Source organism: Bos mutus, chromosome 5 (genome assembly GCF_027580195.1).
Source record: "Bos mutus isolate GX-2022 chromosome 5, NWIPB_WYAK_1.1, whole genome shotgun sequence".
NCBI lineage: Eukaryota > Metazoa > Chordata > Mammalia > Artiodactyla > Bovidae > Bos > Bos mutus.
In genome coordinates, this window is record NC_091621.1 from 61,595,219 (window position 1) to 61,613,246 (window position 18,028).

Below are 18,028 nucleotides of genomic sequence, written 5' to 3' on the forward strand. Positions count from 1 at the left end.
GGAAACAATGGTAAAGAGCTTTTTAGGTTCATCTGAATATGGGGATCTTGACTTACAGAAATGAAGTATAACATAGAAATTATGGTATCATAATAACAAAGTAGATTTGTATCTACTGTTATGCATGACTTAATTGTGTAATAGTTTTTCCCCTTTAGAGATCACCTAGCAAGACATATTAATCATTTAGAATAGACTCAAACATACAGAGATATAGAGTTACTTACCTCAAAACCCATAAAATATTCTTCAGTGTATAAGATCATTTGTGTCAGATTCTAAAACCCAATTAACTGATTAAGCTTAGAACCTTGGTTTTCTTGCTTTTAACCACCATCATCATGAATTTTTATATTTTTAATAATCAGAAATTTACACGTATAATTTCCTATAAATAAAACTGCTTCTTGTAAAACAGTTCTCACTTATATACACTTAGTACATTTTAAAAAGCAAACTAGCTTCATTAATTGGCAAACACTTTTCTATAGATTTTAAAATATTTACATTTTAATTTTTCTAATACCTTACAGTAAAAAAATTCTATGAAATGACAAATGAAGATCATACAGAATTTATTTCAGCAAATTACATTTTTTAGTAACATTATTAGTGTTATTTTTAAAGACATGTTTAATTCAAAATATTTTAAATACTTTCGAGTGAAAGTACCTTATAGTCAGTATTAAGATAGAAAATTCCTTTTTTTCCTTCAAAATTTAAGCAATCTGTTGGCTTGACTGTATTTTTCTGGTCCCACATTCAGTCTTGTGAGAATAACAGTACTTTCTCTGACCCTGCAAAGGAGATCAATTTCCTCAACCAGATACAAGAAAACATTACTTGCCTGGTCTTGTGCACTGTTTCCCAATCCCACTCAACTGGAAAATAGCTCAAGCCTGCTTGCTGAAGTGTCTTCTCCAGGAAAAATGTACAAGAGGATCAAAGACAATCTGTATGCAATTGTTGGATCTGCCTGAGCTTACACCTCACAAATGAACAGCTAACGAATGTGCCATTTCAAATCAACTGAATTTTATATGAAAAACACGGCAATACATCCTAACGCGAAGACATTAAAAAGTGTATTATTTGTTAAGATTACAGTTGTGATAATAGATAAAATGTACGGAAGAGAAGAGACAGTTTAAGGAACCTAACAGCTTCAAATTATAAATTGAATATCTATCTAATCAGTGTAACTCAGGCTTCTAAAATAAAGGGAACAATTAGATGAATGTATTTTTTCAGGTGTAACAATCAAAAAGTCAATTTTAGCAAATAACAATTTACTCTGAGAAGCCATTTGTTTTACAGTCTACGATCCAAAGAATCCTAACATTTTCAGAATGTCTTCATACAATTTGTAAGCAATTTTTATGGAACAAACAAGTAAAAAAGCTCATCTATTATTTCTCATATATACTTCTTCATGTGTTACCGGACTTTTATGTTAGGACAATTGCTCTTAAAATAACGTTACTGATGGACTGAAAGATTGAGGAATACTTTGAGAACCATCAAAGACTCAATAGGTATGGCATTTTTTTTTTTTTTTAGTTTGAATGTATTCTTTAATAACTGATACCATGTAGAACCCTAAGTAAACCAAATGTTTAATTATCTGTATATACTCTGGTTAACTGGCACAAAGACTCATTTCTAGTTCTTTGTTAATGCTCAATAATTTTACAAAAGTTTAAATAGAAAGATGTGCTTTGGATGTGACAACTTTTTTTCAGTGAGTTATTTTAAAATTAGAGATTTCACATAAAATCTGGAATTTTGGTTTCTCGTAAAACTTCTCCTGGTCTTTAGCATATGTAAAATGTAAAAAATTTTACATTTCTTCCTTAAGAGCTTTCCTTGACAGTTTACCCATTTCTATGTCATTTCCTTTTTTCCAAAAGAAGTTGAGATCATTACAAAGTATCTAGTCAACTCTGAACCTGAAGCAGTAAGAGGGGCTGCAAAGAGGCCTCATCTGCATGACTAAGAGATTGGATGAATGGACCTCTGTGCTCTCTACCTGGCCTGTGACCTCCCTTGACCAAGTGACACAGGACTGGAGAGAGCTGTACCTTTGTACCCAGCGTTCCCTGAGGATGTGTGAGGAGACAAATTCTCCTACCTAGAAAATTATGTCTCAGTGATTATCTAAAACTTCCCATTTCACCCATTTCATTTAAAATAACCAACCCTGTGAGCATCTCAAGAATATTCAAAGATATTCAGAACTTCTATAAGAAAATAATAACTGTTTTCTGACTTCAACTTGAGTTTTAGGTCTTGGATCAAAGCTGCAGAGTCCTAATTTAAGGAAGTGGCTCGATAGTAGTGTCATTTTTTTGGTGGGGGTAGGAGTTACAATTTATAAAAATCACACATTAGATATATTTTTCTTAAATGCAAGTTCTAGAAAATCTATATAATAATGAGCATGATACAGACAACTGGTGACAGTGCTAATTGGGCTAATCAAACAGAAGGCACAGGTCTTATTAGTCTTCAAGTACAGTCTTTTAGACTAAGCCCTACAATTTACATTTCAGTTTGCATATTATTTCGATATTTATTTCTGGGAAGTAATTCTAAAAACTTACTCCAATTAGAAAAGTGACTCAAAAAAGAAGAAAAAAAGTCATGATGCCTGCTTCAACATGTCTTCTATGTGCTCAAAAATTCCAGGATCTTCAATTGTAGGAGACACCTGGAAAGAAGATTAGAGTCTGATGAAGGTGCTTTCATGAACCCCTTCCACTCTCTGTATTAGCAGTTCAATGCAATTTTGTATTCCCTACTATCATATATATATGGAAAGGTTCAAAAATAGCAAACTTGAACTTAATATTTTAATATGGCTTCCCTGGTGGCTTAGACAGTAAAGAATCTGCCTGCAAAGCAGGAGACCTGGGTTCGATCCCTGGGTCAGGAAGATCCCCTGAAGAAGGGAATGGTAACCCACTCCAGTATTCTTGCCTGGAGAATCCCATGGACCTAAGAGCCTGGTGGGCTACAATCCATGCAGTGGTAAAGAGTCGACATGACTGAGCGATTAACATTTTAACAGTAAAATAAATGGTTCAGTTAGCAAAACGATCAGTCCTAGATGCGCAGCATTTAGTCACTCAGCCCTGTCAGTCCTAAATGGTACTTTTTTTATCGGTCTTTGAATGAACCTCCATAGAAAGATTTTTGTTTGTTTGTTTTGCTTTGCCCACACAACCACTCTTTATTGCTGTATCACTTTTTGCAAGACTTTTATGATTAAAATGTATAACTATGCATATATAATATGCACACAAATTAAAAGAATGCATATGTTTGAATCAACTTAAATACCCTAAAATAATTTTCACTCAAAGCAGGAAAGATAATGAGCATATATATCAAATTAGAACTGTTAAAATATCTTATAGCCAGTCTCAAGTGTTTACTTTCTCACTAACAGTCGCTATTGACTGCAATGAAGCAAAATTTATCCTTAATAAGACTGAGTTTCCACAATTTGTTTGAAATTAACTGACATATTCACTAATACTTTATTAAATAATAAAGATATTTAAAATATTTTTATTTAAAAAATAAAATTTTAAATTAAAAAATAAAATATTTCACATACTGGTTCTTATAATCAAAGAATATGATCTTAATGTTTCCTCCAAAACCGTCATTCCTATAGAGAGAATGGCTATGCAATCTGCTCCTTAACATTAAAAAAAAGAGAAGTACTATTATGTATTTTTTAGGAATATAATTCATGATTGAGAACCATTTAAAGAGTTTTGTTGACACCAAAGAAATGGGGGAGAACATTTCAGAACCAAGCACTAAACGGCCTTGATAATTTACCTTATATGGCTTGCCATTGACAAGGGCAGACAGAGTTGAGCGGGGAATTTTGCCAGATCTGGTTTTGGGTAACTGTTTGACAAACACCGCTTTCCGAAAAGCAGCCACAGGGCCAATGGTCTGTCTAACGTGTTTCACAATTTCTTCTAAAACTTGTTCCTCTGTTGTATTTATATCTAGGGAGAAAGTTCAGATGGTAAGCTCTGCATTAACCTTAATCATTCAGGGCCCAAACAGGGAAGACAAAGACAGCTTACCTTTTTTCAACACGCAGAGGGCTAATGGGATATGACCTTTCAAAGAATCTTCCTTCCCAACAACAGCACAGTCGGCCACAATGCCAAGGGAAAGGATGGACTGTAATTTAAAAAAGCGTTCATTTAGATGTTTATACACATATATATGCAGTATATATAATTTCAACTCGGAAAAACAGTACGTGACAGAGAACTTAAAAACCCAGAGCTGCCTCTGTGAAAATGACTATCAATTCACTATTCATATCTTTATGACTGAGGTGAATGGTTAAGATCCCAAAGTCACTAAAGACTGGCAGTAATTAAGACAAATTGCTTAGCTTACCTGGAAAGTAAGGGAATGACTTCTTCATCTCAGTTGTTTATTAATGAAGTCAGGGAAACTATGCAATGGATACCACTTGGGAACAAATTGCAATGGGCCTTGGAAAACAGATGGCCTCATGGTGATTTGACTTCAGTGCTGGCTACCAGAAGAACCCCAAATCATGAATAAACAGTGATTTTATTTCTCTTCTTGAGTGCCCACCTATCCAGAGAGGATTTTCCAAGAAGTGGAGAAAGAAGTTGGACAGAAAGTAAAGCCCTGACATCAGATAATCACCATTGTTGAGCACCCATTTTCATATTGTTCACCCTAAGCTCTAGAAAATGGGCTTCCCTGGTGGCTCAGACTGTAAAGAATCTGCCTGCAGTGGGGAAGACCTGGCTTAGATCCCCGGGTTGCGAAGATCCACTGGAGGAGGGCATGGCAACCCACTCCAGTATTCTTGCCTGAAGAATCCCCATGGACATAAGAGCCTGGTGGGCTACAATCCATGCAGTGGTAAAGAGGAGCCTGGCGGGCTATAGTCCATAGGGTTGCAAAGAGTTGGATTCAACTGAGAGACAAAACACAGCACAGCACAGGCTCTAAATGCCTTAAAGAGCAAAGCAATTTCTATCCGGAATCATGAGAACCCACAGAGTAATCACATGAAATAGAGAAGCTTAGGATTAAAAAACAAAACAAAACAAAACATTCTGTTATGATGGGACTTTTAAAAATGAATGTTCAAAAATTTCTTTTCCATGAGATTAATATACATTTCTTATGACTTCTCCCCTGTGGGAAGCTGGTGCCCATCGAAGGCTGAGTTTTCAAGGAAGGATTTCCCACACTCACTACATTTAGAGGGCTTCTCTCCTAGATGAGATATACATTTGTGTGATATACATTTCAGTGACTCCAAACCCTTAATGGCTGGAGAAAACAGTAAGCAAACTTGTAACCAAGGGCTAGTGTGGCAGTCCCCATTCTTTCTTCAGCAAACATTTACAAATACCTCCTAACCTCCAACCCCCTATATTGCAGAAGGCTCGGTGGTGAACAAAAATAGGCTGGGTACTGTCTTAATGGTACTTGCAGTTTAGAAAGAAAGGCTTCCCAGGTGGCGCTAGTGGTAAAGAACCCCCCATGCCAATGCAGAAGAAGGAGAGGAGCTGGGTTCAATCCCTGGGTCAGGAAGATCCCCTAGAGAAGGGAATGGCAACCCACGCCAGTATTCTTGTGGAGAATCCCATAGACAGAGGAGCCTGGGGCTACAGCCCATGGGATCACAAAGAGTTGGACAAGACCAAGCAACTGAGCAGGCAGAGAAGTGATTAGACCAAGAGGAAGACAGGGCCAAAGCCAAAGGGAAGGGCTGGGCATGTTCCATTCAAATAAAAAGGAGACCAGTGTGGCTGGAAGTTCAGTTCAGCTACTCAGTCGTGTCTGACTCTTCGTGACCCCATAGACTGCAGCATGCCAGGCCTCCCTGTCCATCACCAACTCCCGGAGTTTACTCAAACTAATGTCCACTGAGTCGGTGATGCCATCCAACCATCTCATCCTCTGCTGTCCCCTTCTCCTCCTGCCCTCAGTCTTTCCCAGCATCAGGGTCTTTTCCAATGAGTCAGTTCTTTGCATCAGGTGGCCAAAGTAATGGAGTTTCAGCTTCAGCATCAGTCCTTCCAGTGAATATTCAGGACTGATTTCCTTTAGGATGGACTGGTTGGATCTCCTTGCAGTCCAAGGGACTCTCAAGAGTCTTTTCTGACAACACAGTTCAAAAGCATTAATTCTTCAGTGCTCAGCTTTCTTTATAGTCCAGCTCTCACATCCATACATGACTACTGGAAAAACCAAGGCTTTGACTAGACCTTTGCTGGTAAAGTAATGTCTCTGCTTTTTAATATGCTGTCTAGGTTGGTCACAGTTTTTCTTCCAAGGAGCAAATATCTTTCAAGTTCATGGCTGCTGTCACCATCTGCAGTGATTTTGGAGCCCCCAAAAAATAAAGTCTGTCACTCTTTCCATTTTTTTCCCCATCTATTTGCCATGAAGTGAATGGGACCAGATGTCATGATCTTAGTTTTCTGAATGTTGAGCTTTAAGCCAACTTTTTCACTCTCCTCTTTCACTTTCATCAAGAAGCTTTTTAGTTCCTCTTCACTTTCTGCCATAGGGTGGTGTCATCTGCATATCTGAGGTTATTGATATTTCTCCCAGCAATCTTGATTCCAGCTTGTGCTTCATCCAGCCCAGCGTTTCTCATGATGTACTCTGCATTTAAGTTAAATAAGCAGGGTGACAATATACAGCCTTGACGTACTCCTTTCCCTTTTTGGAACCAGTCTGTTGTTCCATGTCCAGTTCTAACTGTTGCTTCCTGACCTTTATCCAGATTTCTCGAAAGGCAGGTCAGGTAGTCTGGTATTCCAATCTTTTTAAGAATTTTCCACAGTTTGTTGTGATCCACACAGTCAAAGGCTTTGGCATTGTCAATAAAGCAGAAGTAGATGTTTTTCTGGAATTCTCTAGCTTTTTCGATGATCCAACAGATGTTGACAATTTGATCTCTGGAAAGCCTAGAGCAAAAGTGAGAATGGTGCAAGAGGAAATGAAGCTACAGAGGCAGAAAAAGGGCTGTGCCTGTGAAGGATTTTCTTATTGTACTAGCATTGTCTGTGTTCATTCACCTCTGACTCTTTACAACCCCTGGGATGGTAGCCCTCCAAGCTCCTCTGTCCATGGGATTGCCCAGGCAAGAATACTGAGTGGGTTGCCATGCCCTCTTCCAGGGGATCTTCCTGACCTAGGGATCAAACCCCTGTCTCCTGAGTCTCCTGCACTGCAGCCGGATTCTTTCCTGAGCCACTGGGGTTTCCCTTTAGTAGCACTGGAAGATGGTAAAGCACTTTCAGGAGGTAAGGAGGCTATGAAAGATCAGAATGGATTTTTTAAGACTATTTTTTTCAGAATAGTTTTAGATTCATAGCAAAACTGAGCAGAAAGTCCTGAGTTCCCATGTATCACCTGTCCCATTTACACACAACCTCCACATCATCAAAATCCCTCACCAGAGCAGTGCAGTCGTTACAGCGGGGGAGCCACCACGAACACCACTATCACCCCACTCCAGAGCTGACATCAGACTTGGTGTACACTTTATGGGTTTTATGCCACATAGCCATGATTACAGTATTCTACTGAGTACATTCACTGCCCTAAAATCCTCTGTGTTCCGCCTCTTCATCCCTCACTTCTCAATAACTCCTGGCAACCACTGATCTTTTTGACTGTCTCCAAAGTTCTTATCCAGAACATTAATACACCTGGAACTGTACAATATGTAGCTGTTACCAATTGGTTTCTTTCCCTTCAGTGTGGATTCTGAGAAACACAGACTTTGGTTTCATTGTGAAGAATAAACAAAGGGTTGTTGAATGTGGGTGCAATGATTTACACAGAGAAAACCCTAGAGAGGCTATAAGAGTAGACTGAAGTCATAGGAGGGGGTATAAAAAGATCCAGTTTTTTAGAGGTAAAATGGACAAAATTTGATGATAAATGGGATATGAAGCAAGAAGTTAAAGGGGTTAAAAATGATTCTGTGGTTTTGGCCTGAATAGCTGGTGTCATTTTTTCTTTTCTTTTCTTTTTTTTTTTTTTTTTTTTATTAAGTTTATTAAATATTTAAAAAAAAAATCACATGCTCCCCATCCTGATTCTTTTCTTTTTTTTACAGTTTTTCAATTTTATTTTATTTTTAAACTTTACAATATTGTATTGGTCCTGCCATATATTGAAATGAATCTGCCACAGGCATACACGTGTTCCCCATCCTGAACCCTCCTCCCTCCTCCCTCCCCATACCATCCCTCTGGGTCGTCCCAGTGCACCAGCCCCAAGCATCCAGTATCGTGATCGAACCTGGACTGGCGATTCGTTTCATATATGATATTATACATATTTCAATGCCATTCTCCCAAATCATCTCACCCTCTCCCTCTCCCACAGAGTCCAAAAGACTGTTCTATACATCAGTGTCTCTTTTGCTGTCTCGTATACAGGGTTATTGTTACCATTTTTCTAAATTCCATATATATGCATTAGTATACTGTATTGGTGTTTTTCTTTCTGGCTTACTTCACTCTGTATAATAGGCTCCAGTTTCATCCACCTCATTAGAACTGATTCAAATGTATTCTTTTTAATGGCTGAGTAATACTCCATTGTGTATATGTACCACAGCTTTCTTATCCATTCATCTGCTGATGGACGTCTAGGTTGCTTCCATGTCCTGGCTATTATAAACAGTGCTGCAATGAATATTGGGGTACACGTGTCTCTTTCAATTCTGGTTTCCTCCATGTGTATGCCCAGCAGTGGGATTGCTGGATCATAAGGCAGTTCTATTTCCAGTTTTTTAAGGAATCTCCACACTGTTCTCCATAGTGGCTGTACTAGTTTGCATTCCCACCAACAGTGTAAGAGGGTTCCCTTTCCTCCACACCCTCTCCAGCATTTATTGCTTGTAGACTTTTGGATCGCAGCCATTCTGACTGGCGTGAAATGGTACCTCATAGTGGTTTTGATTTGCATTTCTCTGATAATGAGTGATGTTGAGCATCTTTTCATGTGTTTGTTAGCCATCTGTATGTCTTCTTTGGAGAAATGTCTATTTAGTTCTTTGGCCCATTTTTTGATTGGGTCATTTATTTTTCTGGAATTGAGCTGTAGGAGTTGCTTGTATATTTTTGAAATTAGTTGTTTGTCAGTTGCTTCATTTGCTATTATTTTCTCCCATTCTGAAGGCTGTCTTTTCACCTTGCTTATAGTTTCCTTTGTTGTGCAGAAGCTTTTAAGGTTAATTAGGTCCAATTTGTTTATTTTTGCTTTTATTTCCAATATTCCGGGAGGTGGGTCATAGAGGATCCTGCTGTGATGTATGTCAGAGAGTGTTTTGCCTATGTTCTTCTCTAGGAGTTTTATAGTTTCTGGTCTTACGTTTAGATCTTTAATCCATTTTGAGTTTATTTTTGTGTATGGTGTTAGAAAGTGGTCTAGTTTCATTCTTTTACAAGTGGTTGACCAGTTTTCCCAGCACCACTTGTTAAAGAGATTGTCTTTAATCCATTGTATATTCTTGCCTCCTTTGTCAAAGATAAGGTGTCCATATGTGCGTGGATTTATCTCTGGGCTTTCTATTTTGTTCCATTGATCTGTATTTCTGTCTTTGTGCCAGTACCATACTGTCTTGATGACTGTGGCTTTGTAGTAGAGCCTGAAGTCAGGCAGGTTGATTCCTCCAGTTCCATTCTTCTTTCTCAAGATAGCTTTGGCTATTCGAGGTTTTTTGTATTTCCATACAAATTGTGAAATTATTTGTTCTAGCTCTGTGAAGAATACTGTTGGTAGCTTGATAGGGATTGCATTGAATCTATAAATTGCTTTGGGTAGTATACTCATCTTCACTATATTGATTCTTCCAATCCATGAACATGGTATATTTCTCCATCTATTAGTGTCCTCTTTGATTTCTTTCACCAGTGTTTTATAGTTTTCTATATATAGGTCTTTAGTTTCTTTAGGTAGATATATTCCTAAGTATTTCATTCTTTTCATTGCAATGGTGAATGGAACTGTTTCCTTAATTTCTCTGTTTTCTCATTATTAGTGTATAGGAATGCAAGGGATTTCTGTTTGTTGATTTTATATCCTGCAACTTTACTATAATCATTGATTAGTTCTAGTAATTTTCTGGTGGAGTCTTTAGGGTTTTCTATGTAGAGGATCATGTCAACTGCAAATAGTGAGAGTTTTACTTCTTCTTTTCCAATTTGGATTCCTTTTATTTCTTTTTCTGCTCTGATTGCTGTGGCCAAAACTTCCAAAACTATGTTGAATAGTAATGGTGAAAGTGGGCACCCTTGTCTTGTTCCTGACTTTAGAGGAAATGCTTTCAATTTTTCACCATTGAGGATAATGTTTGCTGTGGGTTTGTCCTATATACCTTTTATTATGTTGAGGTATGTTCCTTCTATTCCTGCTTTCTGGAGAGTTTTTATCATAAATGGGTGTTGAATTTTGTCAAAGGCTTTCTCTGCATCTATTGAGATAATCATATGGTTTTTATTTTTCAATTTGTTAATGTGGTGTATTACATTGATTGATTTGTGGATATTGAAGAATCCTTGCATCCCTGGGATAAAGCCCACCACTTGGTCATGGTGTATGATCTTTTTAATGTGTTGTTGGATTCTGATTGCTAGAATTTTGTTAAGGATTTTTGCATCTATGTTCATCAGTGATATTGGCCTGTCATTTTCTTTTTTTATGGGATCTTTGTCAGGTTTTGGTATTAGGGTGATGGTGGCCTCATAGAATGAGTTTGGAAGTTTACCTTCCTCTGCAATTTTCTGGAAGAGTTTGAGCAGGATAGGTGTTAGCTCTTCTCTAAATTTTTGGTAGAATTCAGCTGTGAAGCCGTCTGGACCTGGGCTTTTGTTTGCTGGAAGATTTTTGATTACAGTTTCAATTTTTGTGCTTGTGATGGGTCTGTTAAGATTTTCTACTTCTTCCAGGTTCAGTTTTGGAAAGTTGTACTTTTCTAAGAATTTGTCCATTTCTTCCACGTTGTCCATTTTATTGGCATATAATTGCTGATAGTAGTCTCTTATGATCCTTTGTATTTATGTTGTCTGTTGTGATCTCTCCGTTTTCATTTCTAATTTTATTGATTAGATTTTTCTCCCTTTGTTTCTTGATGAGTCTGGCTAATGGTTTGTCAATTTTATTTATCCTTTCAAAGAACCAGCTTTTGGCTTTGCTGATTTTTGCTATGATCTCTTTTGTTTCTTTTGCATTTATTTCTGCCCTAATTTTTAAGATTTCTTTCCTTGGTGTCATTTTCTAAGCCAGAAAATGCTAGTGGAGGGCTAAGCTTGGGAGGAAAAATCATGTATTAAGTCTTGGAAATATTCCATTTGAAGTACTTTTAAAGATATCCAAGTTGAGGCAGTTGGATCTGAAGAGAGTCTTTACCTTAAAATGTGTATTTGAATGCAATTAATGATCATGAAGGACATGGCAACACACTCCAGTGTTCTTGCCTCGAGAATCCCAGGGACAGGGGAGCCTGGTGGGCTGCCATCTATGGGGTAGCACAGAGTCAGACACAACTGAAGTGACTTAGCAGCAATGATCATGAAAGCTATGGACATGGATGAAATTATTTGGGGACAAAGCAGTAGGGTGGGGGGCAGGAAAGGGCAAAAGCCTTAAAGAATCCTGATATCTAATGACCATATGAAGAGGGAAAAGCTGAAAAACTCAACAAAAAAAGTTACATTCAGAGAGAGAAGAGAAGAACCAACAAAATTTGACATGCCACTAAAAATCCCTAACTTTCCACAGAAAAAAGTTAAAAATGGGTCCAAGCCGAAAACGAGCTTTCTCTTCTCCAAACTCCTAGAAGCCTCAATGAACTGCTAGAATGTTTGGTACAAACGCAGTGGACACACTGCCCCTAATTAAGCATGCAAGTCAGCATTTCCCATATCCTATCATCAGCATTAGTCGTGAGATGTTCAGTTGTGAGGTTTGCCATCCATATAGTTTTTGATTCCTACAATGCTCTTGGACAATATGAGTTAAATAAACGATTTTTATACTATTGTTTTCTTAACTTCATTGCTGAGGTAAAGGTGTCCACACCCTCTCCTTCAGTTGGTACAGACTCAAAAACTTCTGCAAGCACACTATGCAGATGCCAAAATACCACTTTCTCTCACTGCTTGAGCATGAACTCTCAAAATGTTTCCTACAGCTTTGCCATTTGTTAAGGTCTTATTTACTTTTCAGTCCATATGCTAAGAGTAGAGACACATTTTACTGCGAGAGTTTTGTTCGGGCAGTTGGTATGGACAGTCGCCCATCATGGAAAACAATACCCTCTTGACAGCAGGGAGGACACAGACTTGCTAGATTCAATCCTTTCATCCCAATTTAACACTACCTTTGTGGATAGAGAAAAATAATTTAACCTAGCTAGCCAGAGTTTTACATATACTGAAGTGTTCACTGCTGCTTCTATACCTGAGTTTTTAAAGTTTTAGTTTAAATCACTGTTTAAAAATTCATACATCCAGATATTTTGTCATCTAACCACTATGACTATGATTCTCATTGAATTGAACAACAAAAACTTCTAATGTGCTATTATTTCACCTGGTTATTTTAATTTCCATCCTCAGTTGCAGTGTTTTTAGAATAGGATGGGAAAATGCTAACTGGTTTTTCCATAAGGGCAGAGAGCATTTTAAAATCAGAAGTCATATATAACACAATTGTAGTATCAAAGCGTCCCATTTTTGCAGACTGAAGACAAAGTCTTAAAAATCTGTGGAAAACATGTCGTTTTCCAGAATTCCACGTCATCTGTAAATACAGTTCATTATAGTGGATAAAACATTATATTAATCTATCAGTGCTAAAAAGATGCCATACAGGCAGGAGGCAGCTTTCTATGTTGGCTCCACAAATGGTATTTGCATGCCAAATAATGATTTCAACAACTGACTCGTTAAAAAGAAAAGCATCAAAATATGTCCTGGCAACATTTAAGAGACAGAAGCCAACCAAATGTCCTACGGGGTGGGGGAGGGTGGGAATCAAAAGCCACATTCATATATTCCCTCCATATAAAATCCATGAAGCATCTGTAGTGAATTGGCACTCAAGTACCCAAAATGTGATACAACTTAAAAGGTGATTGTTTCACCCAAAGCGAGCACATAAATGCTATGGCAACAAATTGCCTTTGTTTCTGGGGTACTGCCAGTTTTGTGTAAATTTTAATGAATTTTAGGGTTTTAGTTTGCTAAATTATACAGGTTTCTCAATTATGCTTTAAATATTTTAATTTTAGAAGAATTAATTTAAATCAAACACCCTGGTAAGATGCAAGGAGCCACTGTGCCGTGGAAGATTGTCTCTGCAGTAGGAAGAGGAGGAATATTGTTTTCTTTGCTCTGATACTGGAGTGATCTAGAAAACCATCAGCTTCCACATCTTCATCAATATTCATATCAGTGCCTAGAAAAATATTCAGCAATTTCACAACTATTTAAATCAATATTCGTTTAATATTGGGTAGAAATGAAATTGCATGGCATCTTTGTTGAATGCATCCTTTATAGAAATGTATCCAATCTAGAAGAAATCATTCCTAAAATAGCGAACAAAATAGCTAACTTGGAAAAACAAACAGTGACAGTTTGGTCAGAAAAAAGGGCAAATTTTATGTGAACGCTCCCCTAGGCTTTGAAAGTGAGTGTTAGTCGCTGGGTTGTGTCCAACTCTGTGATTCCATGGTCTATAGCCCACCAGGCTCCTCTGCCCATGGGATTCTCCAGGCAAGAATACTGGAGTCAGTAGCTATTCCCTTCTCCAGGGGATCCTCTGGACCCAAGGATCAAACCTGGGTCTCCTGAATGGCAGGCAGATTCTTTACCATCTGAGCCACTAGGGAAGCCCTAGGCTTTAAATACAGTATTTTAATACCAGATTTCCAAGTTCCCAAGGATACTCCTAGGATTCTTTAGCAAACTAAAACTTAAGTTACAAGCAAACAAATGAAATCAGGGAGCCCAATTTGCTCCCTGCAGATGTCTTTGCATGAAAAGATCTGTTATCAAAAGTAAAAGAGAGCTAAGCAGAAGGACCACACTGACTCCTAGTAATCTGGGCTCACAAGACCTGAACTAGGAGATTCAGGACAAAACTTTTTTAAGAATACCTTGAACTAGCTAGATGCTAGGCTTTCAAAGATCAACTGTTCAAAGCAGATTTGCTTATTACCTAATATTTATAGAAGGCATGTGTTAAGATCTGCAAGAATAATGCCCTCTTAAATTTCTAAAAGCCATCCTAGAATTCTGTTTTCTTACGGTGGGGCTTCCCTGGTGGCTCAGTGGTAAAAAATTCGCCTGTAATACAGGAGACGCAGGTTCGATCCCTGTGTGGACGATCCCCTGGAGGAAATGGCACCCCGCTACAGTATTCCTGTCTAGGAGATCCCATGGACCGAGGAGCCTGGCAGGCTTACAGTGCATGGAGTCGCAGGAGAGTAGGACACGACTTAGTGACTAGACAACAATGTTGAGAAGAGAAAACCGCACATTAATAGTTCCCTGATATATTTTTGATGTCATTTTAGTAGAATTTCTCTTTGATTTAGTCTTATATAAGGTAATAAACTGTCAAATGAAATTTTAAAAGGTTAGATGTTTTCACTGTATATAAAAACAACAGTATTTTTATTTCCACAAATAATACTCCCAGTGGATTAAGACACTCAAGTCCTATTTCAAAAAAAATCAGAGTAGAATCCAGTATTCATTGCTGAGAATCCTGAAAAAGCATTTAAGGATAAAATTTGGGGCACTGTAGTAAAAGCTGGTAATGTCATCAATATAAACATCTCATACACATATTATCAATTTGTTAAGCAATTTTTCTAGGTGCTAGGAAAAAGCCAGTAAAAATATTGGTTCACAAGCCCCTAACAGATTCTAATATGGAGAAGACAAACTTGATATGAATTAAGATATGATTAATAATTTCCTTATTAGACATAAATATGCAGTAAAGAGAATCTTGTCATTCATATGAAGGGAGACATTCACTTCAAGAAGGCTTAACCCTGAGAGGTGTCCTGCTGCGTGCTATAAGAACTCTTAAGACCCAATGGCAAAATTCTTATTAGATGCCACAGGTCCTGTCCTTTTATTTTTTAATTTTGCCATTTTTAACTGCCTATCTTCTGCTTGCCCCACTCTTCTGTTACATACAGTGAGAAGCATGTCAGTAGAAACATATTAAAGCACAATATATATTTGAATAAGTTGGCATTTCCTTCTAAAAAATAAAAGAGAGAACCAAGAATTTCAACTGAAGAGTTATGCATATGTAAGCTCTGTATTTGGATCAGCCGAGTCTGGAAGAAATGCAGGTGAATACTGGAGGTAATCTATGAGTAAGAAATTAAAAGTTCATGCACCTGCAACCACCTTTTGTCAACGCGCCAAAACACATGAAGCGTAAATTTCAATTTCAGGTTATCACAAAATTCACAGTTGGTTAAAAACAAGGCAATATTATAATAGCAGGTAAAAGTCACATGTTCCAAAATATTTTATAAAATTCTTTCCTTTTACTCAAATAATATCACACTGACTATCACTAAGGGAAAAGAAGGCCTTCATGACAAGTAGTGTTAAGTCAGTAAGTCTGAGCTGAAGTATAACCTTTAGAGAAAGTGACCATCGTCTAAGTAGAGAGAACTAAACTATGTTTCTGCATACTCTGATCATACTGCATTATCAATCATACTATTTTAAGCATTTTCTTTTATCTTTATGGCAGTGTTCCCCATTTCATCCAAAAACTATTAGGGGTTTGGCTCCAAAAAAACCGGAGTAGATACATTCCACCCTATCACTTCCACTACTTGCGATGGAGTACTCTGGGCCATAATTTGTATAAGAAGACTCCATCAGAACTTGAGAGGCAACCCGGTGGTTGAGTCCCCTGTTTTCTGTTTGCTCAGAAGCTTCTGGGTTTTGTTGTGGTTATGGTTTGTTGGTTTTGCCTCCTATGTATTCTGGCTTGGGTTCTACTGCAGTCCAAAATATGGACAGAAAAAGCCCTAGAGATGCTCGCAGGGTCTACCCAGACGTCCAGGAAAAGAAGCAAAGGAGCCGGGGAACAGAAGCCTTTGGTTTCATCCTCCCTACTCCAAACCAAGAAGCGGTGCCCCTCTTCCTTCCTATAGAGATGTAGTGACCTTGTTGACTCTCCACACCTTTCACCAGGTGAACACAGCCACAAAGCTGTGTCCTTTCCCTTCTCCACCATCACTATGCAGCAGATCCTGGGGATGGAGCCCTGCCCACTCTCCTATCCCAAACCAATAGAGCCTGGGAAGATTCCGGGCCACTTGCCCTGCCCACTAGTGAACATCCAGTCCCTGAGCGTGAATCCCTACTGACTCCCTTTGTCCTATGGGAGGCGAGTGCTAGCAAAGAGACGAGTTCCTTCCTCCCCTCAGGGACACTGTGCAGGCAGACTGTGCAGGACGGAACCCTGGGAGGGCTGCCAGGAGGCTGAAGCCCTGACTTTACACTGAGTAGAACAGTAAGGGAGAGCCCTGAGAACCAAAAGGAGAAGATCGCAGAGAGAAAGGAGCTAAAAAAGGGATACTTTAAATCCAAGTATGATGTCCTGGTCTGATCTAACTGGGCTGACCATCTGCTAAAAGAAACAATCACAAGAACTTAAATCCAGATGACTTTAAAAGGATCCAGAATACCATAATGTAAAAGTATAATCATAATGTAAAAGAATTCAGAAAACCTAAACACCTCGGGAAAGGAGCATTTCAAGGCTGTATATTGTCACCCTGCTTATTTAACTTCTATGCAGAGTACATCATGAGAAACGCTGGACTGGAGGAAGCACAAGCTGAAATCAAGACTGCCAGGAGAAATATCAATAACCTCAGATATGCAGATGACACCACCCTTATGGCAGAAAGTGAAGAAGAACTAAAGAGCCTCTTGATGAAAATGAAAGAGGAGGGTGAAAAAGTTGGCTTAAAACTCAACATTCAGAAAACTAAGATCATGGCATCCAGTCCCATCACTTCATGGCAAATAGATGGGAAAACAGTGGAAACAGTGTCAGACTTTATTTTTTTGGGCTCCAAAATCACTGCAGATGGTGACTGCAGCCATGAACTTAAAAGACACTTGCTCCTTGGAAGAAAAGCTATGACCAACCTAGACGGCGTATTAAAAAGCAGAGACGTTACTTTGCAAAAAAAGGTCCATCTAGTCAAGGCTATGGTTTTTCCAGTAGTCATGTATGGATGTGAGAGCTGGACTATAAAGAAAGATGAGCACTGAAGAATTAATGCTTTTGAACTGTGTTGTCAGAAAAGACTCTTGAGAGTCCCTTGGACTGCAAGGAGATCCAACCAGTCCATCCAAAAGGAAATCGTTCCTGAATATTCATTGGAAGGACTGATGCTGAAGCTGAAACTCCATTACTTTGGCCACCTGATGCAAAGAACTGACTCATTTGGAAAGACCCTGATGCTGAGAAAGATTGAAGGTAGGAGGAGATGGGGCCAACAGAGGGTGAGATGGTTGGATGGCATCACCAACTCAATAGACATAAGTTTAAGTAAACTCCGGGAGTTGATAATGGACAGGGTGGCCTGACATTCTGCAGTCCATGGGGTCACAAAGACTCAGACACAACTCAGCGACTGAACTGAAACACCTCTTTAAAAAAGATGCTCAACAAACGCCAAACCCAAGATGACCCAAGTATTAGAAATACCAGATAAAAATTTTAATGTAGCTATTATATCTGTAGGGCAATATTCCCCAACCATTTGGCACCAGTTACCGGTGTCATGGAAGACAATTTTTCATTGGTACAGGGGTTGGGGGGAAAGGGGGGATGGTTTCAGGATGATTCAAGCACATTGAATTTATTGTGTACTTTATTTCTATTATTATTATATCAGCTCCACCTCAGATCA

General features: G+C 38.4%; 1 protein-coding gene across 2 annotated transcripts in view; it reads right to left on the reverse strand.

The window, feature by feature from the left end:
- Positions 1 to 342: 342 nt before the first annotated feature.
- The window catches only part of ACSS3 (acyl-CoA synthetase short chain family member 3), a 181,026-nt gene continuing 163,340 nt past the window's right edge, over positions 343 to 18,028 (reverse strand). For both annotated transcript variants that reach the window (XM_070370965.1, XM_005892327.3), the window contains 3 exons: positions 4,110 to 4,209; positions 3,853 to 4,028; positions 343 to 2,710 (listed from right to left, as the gene is read on the reverse strand). In XM_070370965.1, coding sequence (XP_070227066.1) covers positions 2,642 to 2,710; positions 3,853 to 4,028; positions 4,110 to 4,209 — 345 coding nt within the window. In that variant the 3' untranslated portion in view covers positions 343 to 2,641. The remainder of the gene's footprint in view (positions 2,711 to 3,852; positions 4,029 to 4,109; positions 4,210 to 18,028) is intronic.